The sequence below is a fragment of the Entelurus aequoreus genome, linkage group LG04, assembly GCF_033978785.1.
Source record: "Entelurus aequoreus isolate RoL-2023_Sb linkage group LG04, RoL_Eaeq_v1.1, whole genome shotgun sequence".
In the NCBI taxonomy this organism is placed as follows: Eukaryota; Metazoa; Chordata; class Actinopteri; order Syngnathiformes; family Syngnathidae; genus Entelurus; species Entelurus aequoreus.
This window is the reverse complement of record NC_084734.1, coordinates 76,764,409-76,782,830: the sequence shown is the minus strand read 5'-3', so window position 1 is coordinate 76,782,830 and position 18,422 is coordinate 76,764,409. Positions and strand designations below refer to the sequence as shown.

The 18,422-nt window shown below is 38.4% G+C and overlaps 1 protein-coding gene across 1 annotated transcript; it reads left to right on the top strand.

Annotated features, from left to right (window-relative positions):
• The first annotated feature begins 2,186 nt into the window (after positions 1-2,186).
• On the top strand, positions 2,187-18,279 carry prelid1a (PRELI domain containing 1a). Its single transcript, XM_062045714.1, has 6 exons — positions 2,187-2,291; positions 6,623-6,745; positions 12,766-12,991; positions 13,090-13,203; positions 13,377-13,455; positions 17,223-18,279. Exons 2-6 carry the CDS (start codon positions 6,654-6,656, stop codon positions 17,342-17,344), a joined length of 633 nt encoding a protein of 210 aa, XP_061901698.1. The 5' UTR covers positions 2,187-2,291; positions 6,623-6,653; the 3' UTR covers positions 17,345-18,279.
• Positions 18,280-18,422: the final 143 nt, after the last annotated feature.

The window sequence follows — 18,422 nt, the reverse complement described above, 5'->3', positions numbered from 1 at the left end:
GCATTTGCAAACAGCTACAATTATACACAAAGCAAACTATAACCTACTACCCCAAAATATACACCAATCAGGAGCATTTAAACCTTGGGGGGAAATGAAACTTCAAACATTTGTATCACGTACAACAATTAAGACCATTGGTATATAAGTATGTGAAACTCCATCCATCAATCTATTTTCTACCGCTTGTCCCTTTCAGGGTCACAGAGGGTACTTGAGCCTATCTCAGCTGCATTCGGACGGAAGGAGAGGTACACCCTGGACAAGTCGCCACCTCATCGATAGACAGACAACATTCACACTCACATTCACACACTAGGGACAATTTAATGTTTCCAATCAACCTATCCCCAGGTGCACGTCTTTGGAGGTGGGAGGAAGCCGGAGTACCAGGAGGGAACCCACAAACTCCACACAGAAAGATCCCGAGCCCGGGATCCAACCCAGGACCTTCGTACACGCACTAACCCCTGTACCACCGTGCTGCCCAGTATGTGAAACTACATTATGGAAGGGGATTAAGCAAAGAAGTCAAGCAAATTACTGACACAATCAAGTTTAAGAAACTTGTTCCAACTCAAAGTGTTTACATGGTGCAAAGAAGAAGAAAGATCAACACCTCGAACCTGGTTGAAAAATTAGACAATCTTATTCATCTCATTACGTGGATCACATCCTGCCTAACTATTTATTTATGAGAACCTTATTTATTATTCATATATCATTTACTTCCTTTTTTATTTCTTCATTTGTCCACTGTTTGTGTTACAGATTAAGTACCGTATTTTTCGGAGTATAAATCGCTCTCCGGAGTATAAGTCGCACCGGCCGAAAATGCATAATAAAAAAGGAAAAAAACATATATAAGTCGCACTGGAGTATAAGTCGCATTTTTGGGGAAAATGTATTTGATAAAACCCAACACCAAGAATAGACATTTGAAAGGCAATTTAAAATAAATAAAGAATAGTAAACAACAGGCTGAATAAGTGTATGTTATATGACGCATAAATAACCAACTGAGAACGTGCCTGGTATGTTAACGTAACATATTATGGTAAGAGTCATTCAAATAACTATAACATATAGAACATGCTATACGTTTACCAAACAACCTGTCACTCCATCCATCCATCCATTTTTTTACCGCTTATTCCCTTCGGGGTTGCGGGGGGCGCTGGAACCTATTTTAGCTACAATTGGGCGGAAGGCGGGGTACACCCTGGACAAGTCGCCAGCTCATCACAGGGCCAACAATCTGTCACTCCTAATCGCTAAATCCCATGAAATCTTATACGTCTAGTCTCTTACGTGAATGAGCTAAATAATATATTTTGATATTTTACGGTAATGTGTAAATAATTTCACACATAAGTCGCTCCTGAGTATAAGTCGGCCAAACTATGAAAAAAATTGCGACTTATAGTCCGAAAAATACGGTACAAAAAAAGGGGGGGAAATTGCTATGAAGCAAAAAGGGGTAGGCTTAATTCAATCAATCAATCAATCTATGTTTATTTATATAGCCCTAAATCACAAGTGTCTCAAAGGGCTGCACAAGCCACAACGACGTCCTTGGTTCAGATCCCACATCAAGGATTGTTAATTAATTAAGATTTAATTTAATTTAATTAATTAATTAATTTAATTAAGATCTGCTTGTTCCTACTCCTTTTCAGGAATGAGAAACTGGAAATATGTTATGTACTATATTGAAATTGCATGCATGTGCAAAATAAACTATTGATTGATTGATTGATTGATTGATTGATTGAGGCTTTTATTAGTAGATTGCACAGTATAGTACATATTCTGTACAATTTACCACTAAATGGTAACACCCAAATAAGTTTTTCAACTTGTTTAAGTCGGGGTCCACTTAAATTGATTCATGATACAGATATGTACTATCATCATAATACAGTCATCACACAACTAATACCATAACATACAAGTGTGCACCTTCTGCACACTGAAATAAACAATACGTGAGGAATATGATGTGGAGTGATCATTATATTTGTGAAATCATCATTGCTAGTGTATGTGAACTATACTATTCTTCATTAATAACCCAAATTGTAGCGTAGATAAATGCAATGTAAAATAGCACAGCTCCATGTCACCCTCTCGTGTTCGACATATGTATTGCAGTATGAAATTGACAGGATATGACGTCATTTGACCTTCCGCTCTGCTTGTGTGTCTCACTCGACTTGGCCCCGTAAATTCCGAGCGGACGGGAGTTGAAACATGCAAATATTTATTCTATGAAGAGGACCGCCGTCCAGGTAACCGCGTTTGTCTCTGGAACAGCTTAGACTATTGGTTTACGGTGTAGCGACTGCGTAGTTTTTGACACAATTATGCCGTTCATTCATAGTTTTCTTATGCTAGCCTAGCTCATGCTATCAATGCTAACGGTGTGTGTACGTGACACATGACAGTGACGCTGGTCACATATTGGCATCTAATTAACTATGCGGACCAAATTATTATTGCAATAACTGAATTGTTTTACTCTTTTAAATGCTGCTGCCACATCGGGTTGTAAAACGTAGGAAAGTAATCACGACTGCTACCATGATTCGGGTCCTAATTACCACAGTCTTAAATTAGTTTATTATATGCTTAAAACACAGAACACTGATTTTTATCCCCCCTAATTTGGTCAAATTAGGCACTACTTAAATTGGCCCTAGTGTGTGAATGTTGTCTGTCTGTCTGTGTTGGCCCTGCGATGAGGTGGCGACTTGTCCAGGGTGTACCCCCGCCCTCCGCCCGAATGCAGCTGAGATAGGCTCCAGCGACCCCGAGATAGATGACCTGAGAAATTACATTGAGAAATTGTGTGGTGTTCGGGTCTGTGGGACCCGTTTTCATTTTTTTATGAAAGAAAAATGATACAATTAATTAATTTTTCAAACTGAGACTCACTGACCCTTACTCATTTTCTGTGAAGAACATACACTACCGTTCAAAAGTTTGGGGTCACCCAAACAATTTTGTGGAATAGCCTTCATTTCTAAGAACAAGAATAGACTGTCGAGTTTTAGATGAAAGTTCTCTTTTTCTGGACATTTTGAGCGTTTAACTGACCCCACAAATGTGATGCTCCAGAAACTCAATCTGCTCAAAGGAAGGTCAGTTTTGTAGCTTCTGTAACGAGCTAAACTTTTTTCAGATGTGTGAACATGATTGCACAAGGGTTTTCTAATATTCAATTAGCCTTCTGAGCCAATGAGCAAACACATTGTACCATTAGAACACTGGAGTTATAGTTGCTGGAAATGGGCCTCTATACACCTATGTAGATATTGCACCAAAAACCAGACATTTGCAGCTAGAATAGTCATTTACCACATTAGCAATGTATAGAGTGTAGTTCTTTAAAGTTAAGACTAGTTTAAAGTTATCTTCATTGAAAAGTACAGTGCTTTTCCTTCAAAAATAAGGACATTTCAATGTGACCCCAAATTTTTGAACGGTAGTGTATATCCATACTTGCCAACCCTCCCGATTTTCCCGGGAGACTCCCGAATTTCTCCCTATTTCCACCCGGACAACAATATTGGGGGCATGCCTTTAAGGCACTGCCTTTAACGTCCTCTCTCACCTGAAACATTTCAGACTTAAACCACAGGTCCATCACTCGACTGGCAAAAACAATAGTCCAGGATATCATTTACCCACTACACCAATACATCATCCCACTACCATCAGGGCTCAGGTACAGAACTATCAAATTCCGGAGGGCTCGCCTCAGGAAAAGCCTTATCCCTGCAGCTATAGCCGGCCTTAACAGCAGGCCCGGCCGACCTGTCTGACAAGCCTGTAAAATGTGTGTTGGTCATGTAGGATGTCTTTTTGTTATTTTTTGTGATGTGTAATGTCTATTGTTCAAATGTACGGCAGTGACAATGAATTTCCCCAAGGGGACCAATACATCTAAATCTAAAAGGAGACTTATTATGTCTCAGTTATCCATAGGTTTATCTATAACCCATAAAGTAGGCAGGCACGGAGCTTTTTCTCAGCATGTGTTTATTCCAGCCGGCACATTAAAACACTGACACACAACATCCGGATTCCCATCATGCATTGCTTCAAAAATACGGCAAGTAGTAATGTCCAAAAACATAACAGAGACGAAGCAGAAGAACGAAGAAGAGACATGGCGACGACGTGTAAGAAGAAGAAGTACGCTTGCAAGTTCCAAAATGATTGGGAAAAATAATTTCAATTCATCCAGGACAGCTCCATGGGTAATGGGTATGCTGCCTGCAAATTTTGTAGATCAGACTTCTCCATTGAACACGGTGGCCGAACGGATATACTCATTCATGAACGGATTATTTATGTATATATATATACTGTATATATATACTTGAAAATATATATACACCCCCCCCCCCCCATCTCCCGAATTCGGAGGTCTTAATGTTGGCAAGTGTGCATATATCAGAATACATATTTAATGACCATACACCCCCCCCCCCCAAACATTTCTATTACATATAAGATGTCCGGGTCCACTGGACCCGGGACTAATAGAAGTGTGGAAATTAATGTTCTGTGTACCACGCACACACACACACACACACAGCAGGTCTAGACAGAGGGAGGACAGAGTGTAGGTACACCGAACATCAGAGGGTCAAATGTGCGAGAAAATGAGAGCAGACAGTGTTGACAAACAATGTTGCAACCTTGTGTAGGAACCGCAGGGGCAGACACACAAAAGAAGAATCCCTGTGGGATGCAGAAACTGCCAGAGAAGTTTTCCGTGCAACGTTCATATTGTCATGTGCCTCACAATACGAAGGTCCTGAGTAGCCCGAGTTCAATCCCGGGCTCGGGATCTTTCTGTGTGGAGTTTGCATGTTCTCCCCGTGACTGCGTGGGTTCACTCCGGGTACTCCGGCTTCCTCCCACCTCTAAAAACGTGCACCTGGGGATAGGTTGATTGGCAACACTAAATTGGCCCTAGTGTGTGAATGTTGTCTGTTTATCTGTGTTGGCCCTGCGATGAGGTGGCGACTTGTCCAGGGTGTACCCCCCCTTATGCCCGAATGCAGCTGAGATAGGCTCCAGCACCCCCCACGACCCCAAAAGGGACAAGCAGTAGAAAATGGATGGATGGATGGGCGTTCATATTGTTGTTACTCAGCCAGCATTTGTGGGTATGATGGACCCGCTGCATTTTGTGGCTTTTAATGCCTCACAATCAAACACTTTTATGTTAAAATACTGAACATATGTTTATTGGGATAAGGTAATCATCTGTTCAGTATTTTAACATAAAAGTGTTTGATTGTGATTGATACTGAACAGATGTTTATTGGGATAAGGTAAACATCTGTTCAGTATTTTAACATAAAAGTGTTTGATTGTGAAGCATTAAAAGCCACAAAATGCAACGGGTCCATCAGACCCACAAACGCTGGCTGAGTAATAACAATATGAACATTACACAAGGGTTAAATCGTGCAAAATCGGCGTTTTTACATGTACAGTACAGGCCAAAAGTTTGGACCCACCTTCTCATTGAATGCGTTTTCTTTATTTTCATGACTATTTACATTGTAGATTGTCACTGAAGGCATCAAAACTATGAATGAACACAAGTGGAGTTATGCACTTAACAAAAAAAAGGGGAAATAACTGAAAACCTGTTTTATATTCTAGTTTTATCAAAATAGCCACCCTTTGCTCTGCTTACTTTTTTTGCACACTTTTGGCATTCTCTCGATGAGCTTCAAGAGGTAGTCACCTGAAAAGGTTTTCACTTCACAGGTGTGCTTGAAGCTCATCGAGGGAATGTCAAGAGTGTGCAAAGCAGTAGCCAGAGCAAAGGGTGGCTATTTTGAAGAAACCAGAATATAAAAAATGTTTTCAGTTATTTCATCTTTTTTTTTGTTAAGTACATAACTCCACTTGTGTTCATTCATAGTTTTGATTCCTTCAGTGACAATCTACAATGTAAATAGTCATGAAAATAAAGAAAACGCAATGAATGAGAAGGTGTGTCCAAACGTTTGGCCTGTACTGTATTTCAATAGATAAGTCAGTCGATCTAAATATCAATATTATCTATACCGGTGTAATATCGGTATCGGGTCAATACTAGTTAGACTAGCTCACTTTTACTTTTTTACTATGTTTATAAAAAATATTTATGTGTTTTGTTATGTTGTTGAAGAACGTTTTCGGATACAGCAGGACTTTAGGGCAGTGTTCCTCAAACTCAGAACGCACTTTGCTCTCCAAGTACCGCCATAATGACCAACATTAAAATACAGTAGCGTAATAGGCCTAAGTAGGCATTAAAACCAGGCAAATGTTTTATTTAACAAGTATGTTTAATACGTTTTTGGCCACTGTAACATTACACACAGTTTGAACAATAACACTGCGTTAAAATATAGGAAAATAAAACACTAATCACTTAATAGAATATTTGGCGTACCACTAGATTGAGCCCGCGTACCACAGTTAGAAAACATATGGCTTTAGGGCAAAACTTCAAAGGATTTGAAAAAGGATCGATACCTTAACCCTTTGTGGAGTGCCTTTGGATCTTCAAATCCAATTGAAGCTTTGCACGTGTTTGTCTTTACAGCAGGGTGCTTGGATCCTAAGCTGACGGAACAATGGTCAAGTATTTCTGCTGCGCAGGTTTGCTAAAAAGCTCCTGGGACCAAGTTTGCCTTGCTTTCTGGCAACGCTATCCAAACCCTTACAGGTGAGGCCAAAGGTCCAGAGAGAATGCATTTATTATTGACACACTTGTTCCACTCATGTCTTTATTCCACTTATCCAGATTACACAACAGTGCATCAATCTCTAAGGAAAAGCACAACTGTATTCAATTACATGATTGAAAACAATATCATATGAAGGCCAAGCTAGGTAATTTTGTGACCAAAATAGTAATAAAATTAGTAATACATTTAATACAAATGTCAGTGTAGTGTAGTTTCTCCGTAATGGTCACAATTAACTTAAATTGAAACATTACAATATTCACTCTGGTTGGTCAAACTTCTACTTAAAGGGAACTGCACTTTTTTTTGGAATTTTGCCGATCGTTCACAATCATTACAAAAGACAAGAACACACTTCTTCTTTTTTTTAGGATATTAAAGAGGATTAAAAACGCTTGAAAGATGCAGCTAAAGGGAGTCACCGATATTGCCACCAAAACCCTCTCAAACAACTTAACACTCCAGCAAAGTTATATATACACACTGTAAGTCTACATATAATGTAGTAATAGACAGGTTCATAACAATATGTAATATGTTCAATATTTACCGTATTTTGATCATTTTAATCATTTCCGGGACTGATTTCTTCCGCGCGTTGATTTCTGTTTCCATAGCAGCGCACCTCTGACTTCTGGCAACAAATACGTGTTGCCACTTCTGCAATCAAACACGTTTGTGTTTTCTAATCATGGCAGACTTGGTAAAAGACAACAAAGTGACTATTTTTGGACAAATGAGGATTCACAACCTTATACTTTTGAAGCTATATATACTGCTGCTTATAGAAGCCAGTGCGAAGGAAGAGTGAGACATTGGAGCAGACGGAAGCCGGGAGAGTGAGGTGAAAGCGATTTTGACGCTATAAATATGAAACTTGTACCGTATTTTTCGGACTATAAGTCGCTCCGGAGTATAAGTCGCACCGGCCGAAAATGCATAATAAAAAAGGAAAAAAACATATATAAGTCGCACTGGAGTATAAGTCGCATTTTTGGGGAAATTTATTTGATAAAACCCAACACCAAGAATAGACATTTGAAAGGCAATTTAAAATAAATAAAGAATAGTGAACAACAGGCTGAATAAGTGTATGTTATATGACGCATAAATAACCAACTGAGAACGTGCCTGGTATGTTAACGTAACATATTATGGTAAGAGTCATTCAAATAACTATAACATATAGAACATGCTATACGTTTACCAAACAATCTGTCACTCCTAATCGCTAAATCCCATGAAATCTTATACGTCTAGTCTCTTACGTAAATGAGCTAAATAATATTATTTGATATTTTACGGTAATGTGTAAATAATTTCACACATAAGTCGCTCCTGAGTATAAGTCGCATCCCCGGCCAAACTATGAAAAAAACTGCAACTTATAGTCCGAAAAATATGGTAGTCCAGCTATTTCGACATAAATAGATTGCTTACCCAAAATCAACAGTAAATGTTCCCGGTCTGGTTGGACTAGACGAACAACTGTCCATCGAGTGAGTCCAGTGTTTCCCATAAACAGCCAAGATACCTGTGGCGGTGGGGGCGTGGCTGTGGGCGTGGTCACCATGACATCATCGGTTAATTTGCATAATTTACTACAATTATTTGATTTTCTCTAAAAAGGCTCAAAAAATGTATACTTACTAATTAATAATAACAGTTTTGTTTTAAACGTCCATCCATCCATCCATCCATCCATCCATCCATCCATCCATTTTACAATATAATTGCAACACTTTATGTACATATTTATATACAGATTTGAACAATAAGTTATTCACTGAAATATATTTATTAATTGTGGTTCTTACAAAAAATATATCTTATAAAATATAAAAGCTAAAATGTCTCAAAGCTCTGCCCCTTTAATTAGTGCATACTAAGTAATTTAACTTTAGCCTACTACTACAACCATATTATTTACCAGCAACATAAAGTGAAACAGAGGCAGAGGTGTCCTGCCACAGTCAGTAACAAATAAACAGAAAACAGTAGTGGTGGTAGATAGACACAGAGCTTCATCAAACATCTGATCCACTGAACAAAGAGCTCCAAAAATCTTGGAACTTTAGACTGCCATCAGTTTTACTCCCTACACTTAACCATGTGTTTCCTACTGCCTGCAGACTTTGCACCCTTTGTTATATACACATGTTGTGTTTCTAATATAAATACATTTAATAAAGTCAAATACAAATAAGGCAACAAGATAAGTATCCTACACTTCTCTTTTGTAAAGTAAATCTGAACAGCCGATATGGGCATCTACATCAACTATATGATTTGCCTGAGAAGCTGGAGAGGACCAAACATTTTTTTTAAATTTTTTTTTTTTTAATTTTTTTTAATTTTTTTTTTTTTTTTTAATTTGTGGCGGACGTAATTCTTTCGTGGCGGGCCGCCACAAATAAATGAATGTGTGGGAAACCCTGGAGTCACACTTTAATATCGATCATGATACACGCAGCACGCCAGGCGTGTTAGTACAACTACAGTACATACGCTGTCTGGCAAGCTCAGCTCTGTACAAACAAAACATGAAATAATACTTTACAGATACTGTAATGTGATTGTTCATGTTTTTCAGTTAGTACAAATTGAAGTGAAGTGAATTACATTTATATAGCGCTTTTTCTCAAGTGACTCAAAGCGCTTCACATAGTGAAACCCAATATCTAAGTTACATTCAAACCAGTGTGGGTGGCACTGGGAGCAGGTGGGTAAAGTGTCTTGCCCAAGGACACAACGGCAGTGACTAGGATGGCGGAAGCGGGGATCGAACCTGCAACCCTCAAGTTGCTGGCACGGCCGCTCTACCAACCGAGCTATACCGCCCTGTCCTATCGCAGTGTTGTGCATTACAAACTCAAACGCGTTTTGTGTTGACGTAGAATCTAGGTTATCTCTTGCCGTAGTTAGCTTTTACAGGTGATACCGTAGCATGGCGATGTGTTAGTATGCTAGAAAAAGAGTTCCTCAGTGTTTGCTCTTACAAAAACAATGTCGCTACAGTTTGGTTATTATATGGGTTAGGTTACGTAAATCAAGTATTGTTGACGGCTTTTCAAAGTATTTTTAAAGTTATTTAGAGGTAGAATTGATTGCTCCCATTAGCTGCATTGCTAGCCACTTAGAACGAGACGATTTGTATATGTTAGAAAGCAAAAAAAACAAAAACTTTTGTCTTCTTGTCTTGAGTTGAGTTGAGTTTGAGTTTATTTCAAACATGCAAGCAAACAACATGATACAGCACAATTTCCAGTTTCTCTTTTCAACATGTTCGAAAAGGAGTAGGAAGAAGTATAGCTTATTTAATCCTACCCCTTTTCTTTTACATAACAGTTGCTAAAACTTTTGTTCACTTCCTGTTCTCAATTTATTCACAATATACTCCATAAGTAATCACAACAAAAATAAATAAAAAATACTCGGTGAAGTAAGTTACATTTCATATGGTGAGATGAGTAAGATTGAAATTAATGGTTGGACGAAATAAATTCAGAATGTTTATCATGTACTTTGTAATCACTTTAAGTTGGAAGAGTTTCTTGAAGTGCTGTTTGCAACTACCTCACAGTAACATTTTTCAAACAAAAAAAATATAAGAACACCACCACCGGCTAGCTTGACAGAACACATTTGTTTGACAATTATCAATTTTTTTCACAATTACACAGTTTATGTAATACAGTTGTTTTACTAGCCCTAAATGATTGGTGTTTAAGGCTGTCAATACATTCATGCAGGGAGTGCTTTCACACATACAAAAGCAGTCCAAGAGAAGCAACAAACAATTTGTAGTAATGTTGTTTTTATGGTAGAATACACATTCAATGACCACTGACGCTAGCCATCCAAATTGCTATTATTAGCTGACACCATGTGTTACGTATGTACGTAATTACGTAGGAGAAGCCGTGAGAGGGGATATATTGTGTAGAACACATTGAAAAGTTGGCGCCCTCTAATGTTTCAAACAGCCCTTTTAAGTGTAACTTGACAATATAATCAATAGTCAACATTAAAGGCCTACTGAAATGAATTTTTTTTTATTTACACAGGGATAGCAGATACATTCTATGTGTCATACTTGATCATTTCGCGATATTGCCATATTTTTGCTGAAAGGATTTAGTATAGAACAACGACGATAAAGTTTGCAACTTTTGGTCGCTGATAAAAAAAAAGCCTTGCCTATACCGGAAGTAGCGTGACGTCACAGTAAATAATTGAGAAAGTTGTCCTCCAACAACTAAATCACTTCTTGGCTTCTACTGGCTGCCACAACAACTTTCAGTCAGGATTTCGACCTCTTCATAGCACAGAGACGGCCCTTCTTAAAGTTATAAATGACATCCGTCTAAACACCGACTCTGGCAAATTTCAGTATTAATGCTATTGGACCTCAGTGCTGCATTTGACACTATCGACCATTCAATACTTTTGGACAGGTTGGAAAACTGGGTGGGGATCTCAGGCACAGTTTTAAGCTGGTTCAAATCATATCTACAAGATAGGAACTATTTTGTTTCCATTGGTGACTTTGTATCAGAACCAACCAACGTAACTGTGGAGTCCCCCAAGGTTCAATCTTGGGGCCGACTTTATTTAACATCTATATGCTCCCACTAGGACAAATCATGCAAAATAATAACATTGACCATCATTGCTAAGCAGATGACACCCAAATATATGTAGCGCTATCACCAAATGACTATCGCCCCATAGATCTTCTGTGCCAGTGCATTGAGCAAGTCAAACACTGGATGTGCCAAAATGTCCTACAACTAAATGAAGATAAAACTGAGATGATTGTTTTTGGTGCTAAAAAAGAAAGGTTTAAGGTCATCCAACATCTTCCATCACTGTCCCTGAAAACCTCAAATAAAGCCAGAAATCTTGGGGTTATTTTAGATTCTGATTTACATTTCGACAGTCATATCAAATCAAATCGGCCTACTATCACCTCAAAAATGTAACAAGACTTAGAGGGCTCATGTCAGCTCAAGACTTAGAAAAACTTGTACATGCCTTTATTACCAGTAGGCTAGACTATTGTAATGGTCTCCATGCAGGTCTTCCCAAAAAAAACTGTCAGGCAGCTACAGCTTGTTCAGAACGCTGCTGCTAGAGTTCTAACAAAGACTGTGAGCATATTACACCAATTCTTAAATCCTTACATACATCAGATAATTGATTTCAAAATCCTCCTTTTAACGTCCGCACTGTTTTTATTTTTTATTGTCTGCATTTTAATTTTAATTTTGCTTTTCTTTTCTTTTATTTCACTTTGGTGTCCCACATATTATGCTGTGAAGCACTTTGAGTCTGCCTAGTGTATGAAAAGTGCTATACAAATAAAGTTGCCTTGCCTTGCCTTTTTAATTATGACTGTTATTTTGTAAAATTCCCTTTTCCTTCCTTATGACTATTTTCACAAAATTACAATTAATTTTGTATTAATATTACAACTTTGTTGTATCACCAGAGTTATTGGTTACAAACTTATTAAATCATAGTTTACATGTCATAAAGTTACAACTTATGTCTTGCAACCAAATTCACAAATAATTTAAAACAAACATTTTGAAGATATATTACTGTCTTTATGACCATAAATTACTATAGTAGTATTTTCATACTTTTGTTTTTACTTTTTCATGTGATACTACTTCATTCTCACACAAATACTACAGTTTTCTTGCAATATTACTACTTAATTCTCATATATACGACTTTTTTCTTTATTGTCGTATAAAAATCTCATAAAATGACAACTTTATTGTCAGAATTTAAGTGTTCAGTCAATTATTATTTCCTACATTCTGTAGTACACAGTATACAATTATTGCTGTTTATATTGGCATATGTAGATAAATGTATCCCCTTTTTACATAAAGTGTAAATCATCTTTTATAAGTGTTGGATACAGGACAAGTCAGGTATCAAATAATTGAGCACATTGTGCTGTTTCTGTGTGTGTCCCTTTCAGTAACCATGTATTGACAGAAGACATCATTTTCCGAGAGGTTACTCCCGCCAACTGCCTCATTTCCAGACGTCTGCTGACCAAAACGAGCCGTTCGCCGCGTTGGATGGAGCGCTATCTTCCAAAACAAATGTCTAGCTCTGCTTACATCCTTGAGGACTCCGTAGTGGACCCTCAGAAACGAACAATGACCACACTTACATGGAATATCACCCATGCTCGTCTTATGGTAAAACAAGTGTCCTGTTAACACAAAGGCTCTGTTGTTGATATAGGTACAGTATATTTAATGATCTCATGTTGCCTTGCTTTCCTCTTTGACCCCAGTCTGTGGAGGAGCGGTGCGAATACAGCATTAATCCTGAGAATGGCAGCTGGACAGAGATAAAAAGAGAAGCTTGGATCTCTTCCAAAGTGTATGGACTCTCGAGGGCAGTTCAGGTCAGCAGAGCAAAATTGAAACCAACACACCCGTCACACTTGCTAGATAATTGACTTGTATGCTCAATGTTGTTATTGTTATTAAGCTGAAGGGTTCGCGGACGTTGAAAGAAAGCGAGTCATTTATGCATTGATTTGTATGGGGCTGATGCCGTGTTTTTGTCTTTTTCCAGGAGTTTGGTCTAGCAAGGTTTAAGACAAGTGTTAATAAGACTATGAAGGGCTTTGAATACGTGCTGGCCAAAATGCAAGGTAAGCTTTCTCTTCAAACATACTCTTTGCCGCATTTCATTGAGGAAACACTAAGTAAAGTGTTCTTATTCCAACACACAATTTGTCAAAGTGCAGAAGGCTCATATTTGGAACATCAGAATAACTCTTAGGTCTCATCAAACTAGTCGTAGTGTGCCCAATCCAACCCTGTCAGTGTGACAGTGTTCTTTATCGAGCACATGTAAAACATTTGCACCCGCTGGCTGGCAAAGCTTTCGTTGTGTAACTGTAGAAAAAAATTGGGACATGACACAAAACCCCCGCTGACGAAAAAAAGTTGGCTCTGCCAAGTATAATTTGACAACAACTCGCTTGTCCTAATATGGTTCTAAATATCATCACTTAGTCCAAACATTTTAACTCAAAATTATTTGGATTTACGCCCAGTTTTTCCAAAGAAAATAATTACCGTATTTTTCGGAGTATAAGTCGCTCCGGAGTATAAATCGCACCAGCCGAAAATGCATAATAAAGAAGGAAAAAAACATACCGTAATTTCCGGACTATAAGCCGCACCTGACTATAAGCCGCACCAGCTAAATTTAGGGGAAAATACAGATTGCTCCATATATAAGCCGCACCCGACTATAAGCCGCAGGGTTTTGATGTGTAATTACCGTAGTATATAGGGGTTCCTGCTACCACGGAGGGGATTGTCGGGACAGAGATGACTGTTTGGGAACGCAAAGCGTCCCATTTATTAACAATAAATCTTTCAATCATTCAATCAAACTTTCACATCTTTGACATGGCGAACAGCATTCGTGCAGAGTACAAATAATACAACGGTGCAAAGTAATACAAAGTGCTCGCCTGTACGTTATCAAAATAACCAGCCTACCGGTATATGAAAAGTCAGTCTTTAATCATTGTGTCATCGTCTTCCTCCTGCGTACTAAAACCACCGAAATCCTCTTCGTCGGCGTCGGAGAAGAACAGGCCGTAAATAAGCCGCACCCTTGTATAAGCCGCAGGGACCAGAACGAGGGGAAAAAGTAGCGGCTTATAGTCCGGAAATTACGGTATATAAATCACACTGGAGTATAAGTAGCATTTTTTGGGGAAATGTATTTGATAAAACCCAACACCAAGAATAGACATTTGAAAGGCAATTTAAAATAAATAAAGCATAGTGAACAACAGGCTGAATAAGTGTACGTTATATGACGCATAAATAACCAACTGAGAACGTGCCTGGTATGTTAACGTAACATATTATGGTAAGAGTCATTCAAATAACTATAACATATAGAACATGCTATACGTTTACCAAACAATCTGTCACTCCTAATCGCTAAATCCCATGAAATCTTATACGTCTAGTCTCTTACGCGAGTGAGCTAAATAATATTATTTGATATTTTACGGTAATGTGTTAATAATTTCACACATAAGTCGCTCCTGAGTATAAGTCGCACCCCCGTCCAAACTATGAAAAAACTGTGACTTATAGTCCGAAAATTCGGTAAAAGAAGCTTAAGCTGTTTTCATTGTCTATTGTGAGCGAACTGTGGTGCTGAATTTCCCCCAGGGATCAATAAAGTACTTTCTATTCTATTCTATGCACTGACAAACTATTTGTTAGGCATGTAGACATTATCGCCTGTGCATCAATGGCCATTGTGCATTTGCATGTAATTGTAATGGACGCTGTGGGAGAGAGGAATAATGTGAGAGATAAAAAGTTAGTAAAAAAACTAAGGAACTTTCTCATGTTGCTTCTTTTTGTCATTTTTTTATTGTCACAAACAAGACGGAGGCGTATGTAAAAGCAATTAAATGGGGCAGTGGCCCACAGCAGCACTTGCTGCTTGTGTCAACTATCAGAGTTACACAGAAAGTCCCATTATGTGTTTTTGAGTGAGGGCAAACAGATCGCGTCAAATCTATTTGTGGCGGTGCATAAAAAATATTAAGAAATGCTGTTGATGGAGCCTCCCCAATTTCCCCAAAATCAAATTTTTCTGAAGCATATTTAGATTTTTCTGCTTTTCTCATGACTCTGTTCACTGTTTACTCTCAAACCATTGGAAGAAAAAAATCAATTACCGTATTTTCCGGACCATAGGGCGCACCGCCGATGAGCGGGTCTAGTCAGGTCTATTTTCATACAAAAGGCGCACCGGATTATGGGGCGCATTAAAGGGTCATATTATTATTTTTCTAAATTGAAAACAATTCCTTGTGGTCTACATAACATGTAATGGTGGTTCTTTGGTCAAAATGTTGCATAGATTATGTTATACAGATCCTCTTCAAGTCGCTTTCTGGCAGTCACTTCAGTTTTTGTTTTTTTTTCGTTTTGTGGGCAGTCCTAATTACGTGACTCACCTTCGGCAGCATCTTTTCTCTGTCATCTTTGTTGTAGCGGTGTAGCGTGCAAGGACGGGAGTGGAAAAAGTGTCAAAAAATGGAGCTAACTGTTTTAATGACATTCAGACTTTACTTAAATCAATAACGGAGCCGCATCTCCTCATCCGTGGCTCACTAGTGCAATAAAAGCGCCGGAAATGTGTCTCGGGAAAAACCGTCCGACCGGAACTCTAATAACTAAAGTTCCTTGGGTAAATAATGTAAACTCATTATATCAGTATGTTTTAGCGCTTTCATAGCGAGTTTACTGACAGATATAAGTAAGAACTTTACACTACTTTATATTACAAATGGCAACAGCAGAGGATGAATGTCCTATAACAAGAAGATAGACAAAAAGAAGAAGCTTACCGATTACGGTGTCTCCGTGGACTATAAAGGCGGAGATGCGCACATTTTCAGGACTTATGCAGATCCCAAATACAGATCAGCAGGTACCAGAAGGTAAGAAAAGTTTCTTTTGCATAATATTGCGAAACAAAACGCCAGATAATGTCTTACTTTATACACACAGCATAATACTCGTATGTTGAAGCACATCACAATCCATCAAGCGGTGCGGCTTCATAGCTTACCAAAGTTGTACTAAAACATTTTGATAGATTTTTGAGCGCCGTGTGTAATGTTCTATACTTTCAATTGAACATATAACATTTTGGTGCTGTTTACCGGAGTCATATTGCAGTCTACATGTATGTCTAATGTGTGACTGTCATCTACTGGTCAAACTTATCATTTCACCATGTACCAAATAAAATAGCTTCGAGGTCGGTAAGCACAACCACAATTATTCCGTACATTAGGCGCACCGGGTTATAAGGCGTACTGTCGAGTTTTGAGAAAATGAAAGGTTTTTAAGTGCGCCTTATAGTCCGAAAAATACAGTAATATTGCTTTCAAACATAACTGAACAACTAAATAATTTTCCTAGGGTTCTGCGGCTCCCCTGCTAGACAAGACATGTTTTTTTTGTGTGATGATTGTACAAATTCAAGTGTTGATTAATTGTTCATATCTCAATGTGCACATCAATCAGTCTGTTTGCACATGTTTTATTTAAACAAGTTACTCAGCATCATCTATGTGTATCACCAAAGTATCCACAGCATGTAAAAATGTGCTTACGTGAGCCATAAAGACGGCGTGAGGCACCGCACATTTCCCCGTTCAGTTCACTCTCAATACATCTCAACTCTGCCGTGTGTCAGGTTTTCGTGGTATAATACATGAAGCCATTGGCCTTTTACGTCGGGCTTGACGCCATGCATGATGGCTGTTCAACTACCTAATTTTTGTGGTGATCCACAGGCACGTTTTTCCAGAAAATGTGGTCAGTTGTGGGAACTTAGATTTACTCTGATGACTGATTGCAGGTGAAACGCCATCGAGGAGTTTGGCTGAAGCGGCGACAGAGCGTGCAAGGGAGACGGCGCTGGCAGCTAAAGAGAAAGCCAAAGACTTGGCCTCACATGCCCAGAAGAAACAATTTGTGTGACAAACCCCTGCTTCTGTTGTCAGGACACATTTGTCTTTAAATCCTCTTCAGTTCTGTGATGCATTGTGGGGGACAAACTAATGCAAGTGGATTCCTCTATGAGGAAGTAGCCTGCTGATCTGGTAGGACAACCACATCAAGCCACTTGGCCTGCACCTGTGTCAACCTGATCAAGTTGCTTTGACTGCACTTCATCTCGCAGCTTGGCAGACTGAATGTTCGCTATATGTTTGTCTAACTAATCACGATCAACATTTCAATCTATGTTTAAAGGGGTCATATTATGATTTTCTACATTTAAAACACCTCCCTGTGGTTTACATAACACATAATGGTGGTTATTTGAAAACATTTTTGCATAGATTTTGTTTTACAGACCTATCCTGAAGACACTTTTGAGAGAAGAGTTTTTAGATGTAAATAAACCCTCCTCACTCGGCCTGGGCGGATAACAAATTTTGCTCAATTATATATTGACTTAAAAATTATTGCCGGTAAACAATATTATTGCCATTTTTTAGACCAAACTAACCACTGATGTAATGCTAATACATAATAAATGTATATCCTTTCAAATGCAATGAACTTGCATTTCTCGTATCGTTAAACTTCGTAATTGGAATGTGAACTTCTAAATCTCCAAATTGTATTAAACAATAAAATATACTTTATTAAAATTTTGCACTTGAATAAAAATCACAACCAACAGGCTATCAGCTATGCTACGAACGCAGTAGGCACTGATCCAGTTAAGAGTAGTTTTTAGGAAAATCATTCTTTATTTTGCCCCAAGACGGTGATGCTGTTCTCTTACATTAGAAGGTTAAGCTAGCTACACATCAAATCGAGCTAAGATTGCTAACAAATCATTTACACATTTCTAACCTACTATTATTACTTAGCGTTTCATTGTCTCCTCCATTGCCATTAACAGCAGGCGCGAGCCCGCCATTAAAAGCATTTTCGTTCATTGGGTTTTATCGTGGACATGTCGATCACAACCGCTCCTACTTAAATTAAAAACGTCAGACTCACGCAAAGCACTTTTGGTCAGCCTTTACCACGTATGGAGTTATCT